The sequence below is a fragment of the Coffea eugenioides genome, chromosome 3, assembly GCF_003713205.1.
Source record: "Coffea eugenioides isolate CCC68of chromosome 3, Ceug_1.0, whole genome shotgun sequence".
In the NCBI taxonomy this organism is placed as follows: domain Eukaryota; kingdom Viridiplantae; phylum Streptophyta; class Magnoliopsida; order Gentianales; family Rubiaceae; genus Coffea; species Coffea eugenioides.
This window is the reverse complement of record NC_040037.1, coordinates 1,624,859-1,636,852: the sequence shown is the minus strand read 5'-3', so window position 1 is coordinate 1,636,852 and position 11,994 is coordinate 1,624,859. Positions and strand designations below refer to the sequence as shown.

The 11,994-nt window shown below is 36.9% G+C and overlaps 3 protein-coding genes across 3 annotated transcripts; 2 read left to right on the top strand and 1 right to left on the bottom strand.

Moving 5' to 3' along the window:
• The first annotated feature begins 2,340 nt into the window (after positions 1 to 2,340).
• On the top strand, positions 2,341 to 3,707 carry LOC113765111 (basic 7S globulin-like). The gene has a single exon (XM_027309171.1). The coding sequence runs from the start codon at positions 2,395 to 2,397 to the stop codon at positions 3,688 to 3,690; it is 1,296 nt and encodes a 431-aa protein (XP_027164972.1). The 5' UTR covers positions 2,341 to 2,394; the 3' UTR covers positions 3,691 to 3,707.
• A 3,491-nt stretch (positions 3,708 to 7,198) lies between these two features.
• LOC113766852 (basic 7S globulin 2-like) lies at positions 7,199 to 8,683 on the top strand. The gene has a single exon (XM_027311012.1). It carries the CDS (start codon positions 7,199 to 7,201, stop codon positions 8,489 to 8,491), a length of 1,293 nt encoding a protein of 430 aa, XP_027166813.1. The 3' UTR covers positions 8,492 to 8,683.
• Positions 8,684 to 9,175: 492 nt separating this feature from the next.
• Positions 9,176 to 11,393, bottom strand: LOC113764990 (40S ribosomal protein S21-2). The gene is made up of 4 exons (XM_027309039.1): positions 11,312 to 11,393; positions 10,516 to 10,589; positions 10,247 to 10,379; positions 9,176 to 9,504 (listed from the first exon to the last, which is right to left on the bottom strand). The coding sequence occupies exons 2-4, from the start codon at positions 10,563 to 10,565 to the stop codon at positions 9,439 to 9,441; spliced, it is 249 nt and encodes an 82-aa protein (XP_027164840.1). The 5' UTR covers positions 10,566 to 10,589; positions 11,312 to 11,393; the 3' UTR covers positions 9,176 to 9,438.
• Positions 11,394 to 11,994: the final 601 nt, after the last annotated feature.

Sequence of the window (11,994 nt, the reverse complement as noted above, 5' to 3'; positions counted from 1 at the left end):
TTTATACAATCTCTTTAGACTCCCATTCTCTGTAAAATAGAATAGGTTAAATTATATAAATGTTATCGTTATAATAAAAAAAATGGTTAAAAACATAAAAAACCCCTGTTGTACATCTAATACATAAAAAATTCCTCTGTAGTTTCAAAACATACAAAAACGACACCTCATATTTTGAACTATATTATAAACTAACAGAATTCGTTAAACTTAACGAAATCCGGTAAATTTAACGAAATCCGATAAGTTTAACAGTCGAGACCGTCATTTTCGTTAATTTTAACGAATTTTGTTAGTTTATAATTTAGTTCAAAACATGAGGTGTCGTTTTATATGTTTTGAAACCACAAGAGGTTTTTTTGTGTATTAGGTATACCACATGAGACTTTTTTTATTTTTAACCCTAAAAAAAAAATCACACACACGCATTTTCTCCTAATTATTGTGTATTTACGCACCATACTGTAATCTCACTAGTGATGGAGTGTACGACTTGCCTTCTTTAATTATTGGAGCATTATTATGCAAAGCTCGATTACTAGGGGTGGGCGCGGGTCGGATACCCGTCCTATTCATCATTTGGTTGACCCGACCCGCATCTTATGGGTCAGTCATTTTTTGACCCTTACCCGTCTCGCATATCAGTGGGTACTCGATTATAGGGTATTCACTAAGATAGGGTCAGGTCAGTGAGTACCCGCCCGGCCCCATTTATCATTTAATATTTTTTAAAAAAATGATTTATATAAATTTAATTTTATATTTTACATATTCATCTAAGATTTAATAAAAAAAATTTTCTAAAAAAAGGTTTCCCACCAAGAAACAAGCATGTGAAGAGAACATAAGATAAAAGAAAAAAATTAAAAGAATTCAAAATCAATAAAAGTTTGAAATAAGTAGCACAATTTTTAATATATATGTTCCGCATTAATTAAACTTTTTTCTATAAAATATAAGATCATGACCTTTACAAATGAATCTTGTAAATAAACTATAGTATCTCATATTTGTAATGCAATTTGTTCAATAAAATTATTTATTTAGTTCTAAATTATTATTTTATATTGTGTGTATAAAAATAAAAATAAAAAATATATATATGCGGGGCGGATCGGATACCAGCGAATTTTTTAATTATGTGATCCTAACCCGCCTCGCATCTTAGCGTGTACCCGACCTCTTTTGACCCAATCAAATAATAAAAATCTGATATCCTAATTTGTATATCGGATATGACGAATTTTCAGGTTTAGCGAATAATTTTGCCCCGATTACTCAGAGAGAAGAACAAGTGAATGCCGACAGGAAGGACTTTATATGCTTATCATTGTTCAAATCATAGCAGTAATCTTTCCAAATTTTGACTGAACTCTTGCTTTTTGCATTTTCGAGGTAATTGGAATTATAAAATGAAATACTTATTAAATTTTCTAACAGTATCCAATGAACGCCGGTAAAATTCCCTGTGACAGATCAGATCAGCAAAGTAGAAGTAAAAGATCACGCATGGAAATTCGAAGTCAAACTTCAGCCATTGGATTCTAATTTTTAACACGTTCCCTAGTGGATTAAAGTGAGTTGGAAGGTTCCCAGTTCCTAGTCATGACCTCTGGAGCATCATCCACAACTTTATCTTCACATGCAACTTTTGCATATTCCACGAAATTTTTTTTTTTTTTTTTTGTCTACATAGGGATGTCCGGATCAATTCTTACGGGGCCCGACTAATTTTCTACGGCCTGGCCAGGCGCCCCAACCCGACCCAAGCACGATATGTGGCCGGAGGAATCCAGCGGAACAGAGACTCGAACTTGGGACCTATTGGTCACCGGTGGAAGGTGTTACCGCTGTCCACGAAACCTGCTTAATCATAACTTTTTGCATTTTAAATGTGGTAAATTAAACTTGTATTTCGGCTTATAAGTATGTGTAAATCAGATCCTTGCAAGTCAAAGTACCATATCTCCTTCTCAATTCAGCTTGCTGCTTGTAGAATGTATATATATATATATAGTTTGAATAATGCATTTCCAATCAATAATGTGCAAATGGTCAAATTAACACAATCTCGGTTGCACAATGTTCAATATCTCAAAAGATTGAAGGGAACAAAAGAAAACAAGAAGATCATTGTTTCTTTGAGTTTGAGGGACTCGAATAAGACGCTTTTTTTTTTTTTTTAAAGTTTAGTTTGAAGGGCTAAAAGGAAAGCTTCGTGGCTGATTCATCCATAATTGACCGGATTAAATAACTGGTGGAGTACATCTTTAAAGACGAAAACTGGAAACAGCTAGGAGTCTCTTCACCTATAAATAAAGATGCAACAATCCATTTCTTCTTACACAGCAAGTAATCAACCCCATACTTCCTTTATTCCCTTGCATCAGTACCATGGCATATCTTTCCATATTTCCTCTCTGTCTCTTCTTCCTCCTGATCTCTCCCTCCATAGCTCAGACAACCTCGTTTAGACCCCGTGCTCTTGTCCTTCCACTAACCAAAGACTCAGCAACCGGTCAATACATCACTCAGCTCAGCCAAAGAACACCGCTTGTCGCAATAAGACTAACCGTGGACCTGGGAGGCCAATTCTTGTGGGTGGATTGCGACCGAAACTACATCAGCTCATCTTATAGGCCAGCCAGGTGCCGGTCAGCGGTATGCAACCTTGCCAATTCTAAGGCATGTGGCCAATGCAACGGCAGCCCGAGGCCAGGGTGCAACAACAACACTTGTGGACTCTTCCCATACAACCCCTTCATTCGCACGGCCACTAGTGGTGAACTTGCACAAGACGTTGTATCTTTGCAATCCACCGATGGATCAAATCCTGGCAGCATTGTCTCTGCCCCGAGAGTTGCATTCACTTGTGGCCCTACCTTTCTTCTTGAGGGTCTTGCCAAAGGAGTCGTGGGAATGGCTGGATTGGGAAGAGGCCCTATTGGACTTCCTTCGCAGTTAGCCAGTGCCTTCAGTTTTCCAAGAAAGTTTGCAATCTGTTTGGGCTCCAAGGGGGTCATATTCTTTGGTGAGAGCCGGTACAATTTTCTCCCAGGTAAAGATGTTTCCAAATCGCTCATTTACACCCCGCTCTTCATCAATCCGGTTAGCACTGCAGGGTCTTTCTTCCAAGGGGAGAAATCAGTGGAGTATTTTATTGGGGTGAAATCCATTGAGGTCAACGGAAAACCGGTGGCAATAAATTCGACATTGTTGAAGATTTTTGACAAAGATGGGAACGGTGGAACCAAGATCAGTACTGTAAATCCCTATACCGTGATGGAAAGATCAATTTATAAGGCTTTTACTAGTGCATTTGCTAAAGCATTTTCAGGGGTGCCTAGAGTGGCACCAGTAGCACCTTTTGAGGTGTGCTTCAATTCCAGTAAGTTGGGCAGCACCAGAGTTGGTCCTCCAGCTCCTACCATTGACTTTGTCTTGCAAAGTCAGAGCGTGTTTTGGAGGATTTTTGGTGCAAACTCAATGGTGCAGGTCAAGGAGGATGTGCTGTGCCTGGGATTTGTGGATGGAGGTTTGAATCCCAGGACTTCAATCGTGATTGGACTGCACCAGATTGTGGATAATCTGCTGCAGTTTGATTTGGCAAGGTCCAGGCTTGGTTTTAGCTCAACTCTCTTGTTCCAGCAAACCACGTGCTCCAACTTCAACTTCACATCAAAAGCTTGAAGAGGGCTTCTTCCACTGAAGACTTCTCAATGCCATTGCATCTGTGTGTTTATATTTCTTTTTCAATAGATATCTATTTTTATTTTGCTATTACCTTTTTAATGTATAATGATGGAAATTTCCACTGAAAGTTGGTTGGGACTGCAAAAGAGAGCCAATTTGCTTGTAATCATAAATAACATGCAAATCCTGTACGTGCCATACTATAATAAATTGGATGTGCATTGGGATCCATATAACGCAGCTGGGAGTAGGGTGCAGAAGTTGTTTCTTCACAGACTTTTATAAAATCAAATTGAATCAGTTAAAACTTAAAACAAAAAATATTTCTGGTATTGACTGCATTTAGCTGGAATGAATATGTTTTTCATAACTTCTTTGTTGTAAATAAGTTATGTCGCCCTTCAGTACATGGAAGTAATCTGTCATTTATTTTGATGAATAAATGAGGAAGTCCTACATTATTGCGTCCATTCCATTAATGGTTATAAATACTCCGAGTGTTGAAGCAGACAAAAGCTGCTAGGAAAGATAAAAGATATCGGCGACGGATGAGACCAGCCAAATAGAAGTTAAAGATCATAATGTTCTAAGTCAAAATTCAGCCACTGCGAACTTGAAAGAGTTGTAAACTCACATGCACTAGCTTATCACTTGAGATTTTAGAACACAAATATCCCTAAAGCATGGGTAAATATGCCACAAATTTAGAGATATAATAGCAAAAAAAAATAGAGTTAGATTTTAGAGGTTACGGAGATAGTGCTATAAATTCCAAGATCACAACACATGTTGCTATTTTTGCCCGGCTTTTGTTATCTTCCCTTTGTGTTGTTTGGCGAGTGACTAGGAAGTTGGAGGGTTCCTTCGATTGGCCTCTCGCATCTTGTATCTTTATATATGTGCAAATTTGAATATTCTTCAAAAACTACTCAATCAAAGGCTTTTCTATGGCCAAATAAAGCAAATTTTTTATGTAAGTGCTTGAACTTTGTAAATAGTTCAATTGAGCATTCTAAACGTTAGAAATTTGTACTTGGGCCACTATGGTTCTGTCTAAATTAGATCCTTGCAAGTTGAAATATTTTGTGTTTTCTCAATTTAGCGTGGTTAAAATTACATAAAATTGTAATTTATATCATTTAAGGTCAATTGACCTAAAATGCCACCAAACTCAAACTCGAACTCGAACTCAAATCAAATCAAATCAAGCTCGAATTCAAGTTGTCGGGATAGAAAAAGATGCCAATTTGTTTGCAGTCATGTATGCAATAACACGTAATACTTGGGTACAAGTGCAATATTTCTGCATAAACGATTATATATAGCGCAATGGATCAATTGAAAATGAAAAACAAATGGTGTGCCCTCTTGGAGAGTAAATTTTGTATCACTAGAGGCCAAGATAAGATTATATATTTGCTAACGTTTTACTCTTGGTCTCAATCCTCAGAGCCACACAACCAACTTCAATGCCTTTGTAACTTCTGGTCATGGCATAACACAAAAATTTCAAAAGAAAGATAATATTTTGTGACAAAACTTATCACAAAATTACTACTTCATTAAAAAATGAGTAATATTTGCATGCCAATAATTGTTCCTGGTACTATATAAAGGAAATGGAGTGCCAAAGGATTATTGAGGACCGTAAATATCATTTTACAAACACATAATACGTGACAAATTTCCATTGGTAGACTAAATTTAGAATGAAAGTTTTCATAAAAATTTCAAGTGAAATATATCGACCTTCAATTCAGGATAATGTAATTTGTATATAAACCAACCATTATGCTTAATACATTATGAGACAGTAAAGCTAGAGAAATTCCACTAAGAAATGAATCTGCTGAGATATAATTTTGCTGGGCCTTTGTTAGACGCAAAGCTACAAAAACAGGGCTGAGTTTCAATGACAAAACCGAAGCCACAAATTGGGCTTTTTTCCGTGGGTTGAGTTCTCAATTTAGGCTGAGGGAGGAAGCCAAGAAAAGTAGGGCTGGGATGGCAACGGGGTGGGTCGCCGCCCGCCGCTCTGTTGCCCAAAAACTCCCTCCACCTCCGCCCCCGCTCTACCTCTCTCGCAGGTGATAATTTGGTTTTTTTTTCTAGAAGCCTTTATTCAATAAATCAAAACTAAATGCAAAGAATAAAATAAAATACAGAGCTACAAAAAGCGAAAAATAAAAAATGAAATAAGAAAAGTGTTAAAATAAAACACCAAGAAAATTAATAAACTCAATTGGATTGTATAGATAACATCCGAAAATACTCATAAAACGCGTAATATGCTTGTGTCAAATGTCAATTAGAATTTTGAATAGAAATAGAAAAAGGTTATGTTTAATTAACAAATATTCTAAATTTATTATTATTAGATTATATAATATATTACATTTATTTATATTAATAAATTGAAGTGGGGGACGGGGTGGGGAATGGGGCGTGGTTATCGTCCCCCGCTCCCTGCTCCATTTAAAAAGGAGTAAGAAAAATTCCCCTCGTCCCCACCCCTACCCCATTACTTCTCTCCGCGGGGCGGATGCCCGCATTGCCATTCCTAAAAAAAAGTAATCCCATTTTTTAAATTGTTCTTTGCATTCTAAAAATTAGTTTCCTTTTTTTTGAAAAAAAAAAGCCGAAAATCACTAAATATTCCCTCAACTATGTAACATGACAAAATAATTTGCTACACCCTACTAGTTACTTGGGGCCTCACAAAATTTATATATTATTCATTCTTAATACTCTAGCAATGTATCCCGGACAATAATTGACTTCTATAATGTAGTATTCACATGATTTTTGATGGCAACAATAATTTTTTACACTAATAAAAAACTCTTATCAAGAAAAGTGACAAGCTCTCTTGAAATCATTTCATCTTTAAAAATTGTCAACAACCTGCTTTCCCCTAACAAACGTTCCCATGAAAGTCGAATATACCATAACTTTCCTACCACGTACTAAAAAAACAGCGAATCCACCAAAACTTTGCGGGCTACACCAGGATAGAGCCCATAAATAAAATGTCATCATCATAAATTCTACGTTCACAAAGAGTTAAAATAATGACAATTTCAAACATTTGGAGACAATGGATGTTTGAACTATCACTGCATAAATTTCATTCAACAATGCTTTCTGTACGTTCAAATATACTTTTGGTGTACGATGGTTAGCGGCTTAATCCAATATAAAGAAAGACTTTAGAACTAAACTGACCATACTCAAATTTCGCCCATGCGTTGTCAAAGTTGACGAGTGAGTTGTAAAGTATCCATGCTCGGCCTCTGAAGCATCCATGGAGACACATCACATGTACATGCCCACGTGCAAATTTGCATATTTAATCATTCATCCACCATTATTAGACATGCTTATTAATCACATGAACTTTTCAAATTCTCATCTCAGGTAACCTTAAAATAATCAAACTTCTAACGCATCGTTCATCTATAAAAAGCCCAACTTTCCATCAAACAACTACTTTTCATCACGTACAATGGGATTGCTCTCTTCTGTAATTTCCATCTGTGTTTTGTTCTTCCTAATCACTTCCTCCACAGCCAAAACAAGCCCTTCAAAACCGCATGCGCTTGTTCTTCCACTAGCCAAGGATGCCTCCACCGGCCAGTACATCACTCATATCAGCCGAGGAACCCCCTCAGTCCCAGTGAAACTAACTGTAGATCTTGGTGGCCAGTCGTTGTGGGTGGATTGCGATCAGGGATATGTTAGTTCATCCTATAGGCCCGCGCATTGCGGCTCAGCTCAATGTTCACTTGCAGATTTTCATTCTTGTGGGGACTGCTTCAATGGTCCTAAACCGGGGTGCAACAAAAACACTTGTTCACTCTTCCCGTACAACGCTGTAACCCAAAGTAGCACGACTGGGGAGCTTGCACAAGATGCTGTTTCTTTGCAATCTACTGATGGATCGAACCCGGGACAAATTGTTTCATCCTCTAAAGCGCTCTTCGCCTGCGGCTCTACATTTCTCCTGGAAGGTCTAGCTAATGGAGTTGAGGGGATTGCTGGACTTGGAAGGGGAAAAGTTGGACTTCCTTCTCAATTAGCCAGTGCCTTCAGCATCAAAAGAAAGTTTGCTATCTGTCCAGGCTCCCGCGGGGTTATATTCTTTGGCGATAGCCCCTACAATTTTCTCCCTGGTAAAGATATTTCCAAATCACTCACTTACACCCCACTTTTCATCAACCCTGTCAGCACTGCCGGTACTTCTTTTGAAGGGGAGCCTTCTGCGGAGTACTTCATTGGGGTGAAATCCATTAAAATCAATGGAAAACCTGTGTCGATAAATTCGACGCTGTTAACCATCAAGGAAGGAAATGGGGGTACAAAGATTAGTACTGTTGATCCTTACACTAGACTAGAGACATCCATCTACAACGCTTTTACTAAAGCTTTTGTTAAAGCTTTTGCTGGAGTTCCCAGAGTGAAGGCAGTGGCACCTTTCGGAGCATGCTTCAACTCGAGCAATTTACCTAGCACAAGAGTTGGTCCTCCAGTTCCAACCATAGATTTTGTGTTGCAAAGCAAAACGGTATCTTGGAGGATGTTTGGTGTAAACTCAATGGTTCCAGTGAAGGAGGACGTACTGTGTCTTGGATTTGTAGATGGAGGTGTGGAACCTAGGACTTCAATTGTGATAGGGGTGCACCAGATTGAGGATAATCTACTGCAATTTGATTTGGCAAGGTCCGTGCTGGGTTTCAGCTCAACACTCTTGTTCCAGCAAACCACATGTTCCAACTTCAACTTTACAATAAAAGCTTGAACAGGGTTTCTTCTACGACAGGCTACTTGAACAATTGCTTATTGGATTTCCACAGGAATATTGACTTTGCTTTTTTGTTCTTTTGACCCAGTTTTTGCTGATGATTTCGGAGTTTCTATCTGTTGTTAGTTGAGCCGAGCGAGGGAAATGATGGTTCAAGTTTGATTTGTTTTAATAAATGAGGAAAACTTTGATAAACCCAATTCCTTTCTACACGCTATGTGATAAAATCAGACCTCCACCCAATTTGTACTTTGAACCTTCTTAAGACACTGCATTATTGGATTTGCAGGCTGAAGCTTACGGCATCAATTTTGCAATTTCGCCCTAAGCGCACTTACAGCTTCCAATTATTTCTGTCAAATGCAATTTGCATGTTTCAACCATTATCATTTTGCTATTTGCACCTTAAAGTATTAATTATAGCACTTACCATCTAAATTTACCAATTCATAGGAGACAGCTCGTTGCTCGAATGTGTTGCAACCTTATCGATTTTGAGAGAAAACTGAGGGGTTCAGGCGGGTGGTGCACTAGTACTAACAGTGCACCATAGTAGTTACAAATAGTTTGAGGTGCATTTTGCAAACCGATTACTGGTTTAGGAATGCATGTTTCGGTCAACCTATTTCGACAAGTTAGACATGCGCTTGTAGGTTTGACTACAAATAGAAATTTGACATCTGTTTCACACAGTTATCATTCATTTGCCTATTGACCATGGCCAAGCTGCTCTCATGCAAAACATTTGCCAGAACCTTAACACCATGACTGAAGGTTCACCAGCTGAATATGTCATTCAAGATATAGCCTTAAAATTTTCAAGCTAGGGCCAAAGTTGGCATAGTACACAACAGAAAAGATCTCAGTTCCAAAACAGAAAATTCACTCAATTGCTAAACAAAATAGGAATTTAGATCAATGCAAAATCTCATTATAGTCTAATTCTACTGTTGACGAGCTTCAACTTTCTTCTTTTGCCAAAGACGATCAAGGGCACTGTCAGCATCACCCTGAAGAGAAGCCACAACAAATGTCAACTGTCAGAAAAGAAAATGAAAAAGAACAAAGAAGAGAAATTGTGGAAATGCATATATTTCACTGCCAAGTTAAGCACTTAACTTAGAAAAATGGCTAAAAAGAAAGCAGTAATAAATAGCCTGTAAATATTGACAAAAGGATAATTGGAACTGCCACTTAATGTGTATATTGTAGCACAAAAATCTCTTTAATAAAATATAGTCCACTGTTTCAAACCAATTTGGTTAGTACAACAAGAATTACAATACTTTGTCTCCCAATTTCAAGCACGGGATAAAGTGCATACATTATCTTACCTTATACCACCCACCCCCCTCTCTGTCTTAACCAACAAAAAATAAAAAAAAAGAACCTTTTTCCTGTGGGAGGAGGGGAAGTAAGGAACCTTAAATATCATTTACAGTCCTTTCAAAGTTATGTTAATGAACACATTAAAATTCCACATACTTGTCACCAATTATGGTCTCGGAAGAAACTAGCAAAAACCAATTTGAAATCCAACAGTAAGCTCCACTAAAAATCTCAAATGGATTGTATCAGAGAAGCACATAGGGTAGGCAAATAATGATCAACAAACATGGCAGGAAGAAGAAAAAAAGTCCAAATAAAATGAATCAGCATATTTCAAATCCCAAATACAAAAGCAGATAGTCAGTTTCAATGGTATGTACTCCACAATAAATGGTGTTCAAAATTTACAAACAAGAGGCCAACCTGGGCACGAACAAAACCACAGAGAGCAAAAGTAGAGAAGTTGCCAGTGTAGATGCCCCTCTCATCCAAATGCCCAACGTTGACCTGAACAGAGGCATGATCCTTTGAGGTGATCAACCTATTTGTAGCGGAACTGCAATTACATGACACCAACAAAGTCAAAATGAATAAGAAAATGCCCAGCCCACAGAAAACCTTTGATTAGACCATAATGTGGGATGGAAAAGACAAAACTAATGCAATATAAACAGACAAATCTGCATAATTACCATTTCCTTGGGATGTAAAGATCCATGTTCTGTCCTTCCTCGTTCTGCATCTTTGCAACAGTTTGTCAAAGAACCTGTTTGAAGTTCAAATTGTAAGTGCCAAAAACAAACAGGAAGTGTCTAGAGTTCAAAATCATTAGCAGAGATGAATCATACAAATTATCCACATTCACACATAAAAATGAAAACACACACTAACACGTTTTTCATTAAAAAGATTAATGGGACACAGTATCGCTTTTTTCATGTATCTGATGCCAATTCACATTTCTGGGTCTGGATTGAAAACAGAGTACAAACACACATAACACTTTCGTTATCAATACACGGAACAAGTCCAGAGTTTAATTTTCAAAAACAAAACTACCAAAACTAAATCCCCAAATCTTCATTCATCCAACAACAATGAGATTACAATATTCTCCCAGGCCACAAATTCAATTCAAACGAAAACGAAAAACAGAAATATCTCGGCAAAACGCATCCAATGATGAATTTAACAGCTAAATCTTCCTTTTACGGGGGCAAAATTTATTCTTTCATAGCGAAAACTAAAAGAAAAAGTCAAACAACAAAATTACAATTAGCAAACTAGTTATCAAGTTTTTCCCTGACAGTCAACCAATAAAACAACAATAAAATCATGGATTTGATTATCGCAAACTACAGAGACTTCATCTAGAAATCTCATATACCAGCAATTACAATGTACAAACAAATATATACATACATATACTACTACTCGTTCAATGGAAAAGAGCAGAAATTACTCTAATCGGAAATACTTCCGATTTACCTGGCCAAATGCAGCAGAATTCGGTGGCGGGCAATTGAGGAGGAAATCTTAGCTCTGCGGCGTGAGGGTTAGGGTTTAGAGCGACGGGAGCTCCTTAAATAGATCACGCTTTTTTCTTTTTATTTTGGGATAATTTCAGAAACCTAGCATGAGGTTTCTAATAATTTCATCAGCCTCCCTTAATTTTTGTACAATTATACAAACCTCCCCTAAAGTTAAGGTTTTGATAGCAAAATTAATCTAATTAGAAAAGTACTTTAAGGAAAAAAATAAAACTTTTATTCCATAAATAGTCATTGGCATGTATATAAATTGTATTAGTAAAAGAATTAAAAAATTAAAAATTAGAAACAATTACTACATAATTTCACCACTCAAAAGTTCGCATTTAATAATTAGACGATATAAATAATCAACAAAATTACACTAATGATCACAAGATTTAGCAAAACAAACCGGTCATCTCTTTTAACATGATATTTGCTATTATTCTTGTGATTTAAAATAGAAAAATTTTCAAACTTTGCCTTTTCTTTTTCCTTTACTTCCACGAAATTATTTGACAAAATTTATAGCTTTAAGAGTTTTAAAGAAAATATCCTCATGAACAACTTTTTTTTTTGCCTGTGTTTTTTCTTCTACCAAAACCCTTTTTCTTATAGTGTATAACTGATTTCTGGTCA

Bases quoted from the DNA above. Each gene is read 5' to 3' on its own strand.
- LOC113764990 (XM_027309039.1), bottom strand. From the start codon at position 10,565: ATGCAGAACGAGGAAGGACAGAACATGGATCTTTACATCCCAAGGAAA. The intron at 10,380-10,515 runs GTAATTATGCAG...ATGTAATTGCAG, and splicing joins CTTTACATCCCAAGGAAATG to TTCCGCTACAAATAGGTTGA. The intron at 9,505-10,246 runs GTTGGCCTCTTG...GCTTCTCTTCAG, and splicing joins GTGGTTTTGTTCGTGCCCAG to GGTGATGCTGACAGTGCCCT.
- LOC113765111 (XM_027309171.1), top strand. From the start codon at position 2,395: ATGGCATATCTTTCCATATTTCCTCTCTGTCTCTTCTTCCTCCTGATC.
- LOC113766852 (XM_027311012.1), top strand. From the start codon at position 7,199: ATGGGATTGCTCTCTTCTGTAATTTCCATCTGTGTTTTGTTCTTCCTA.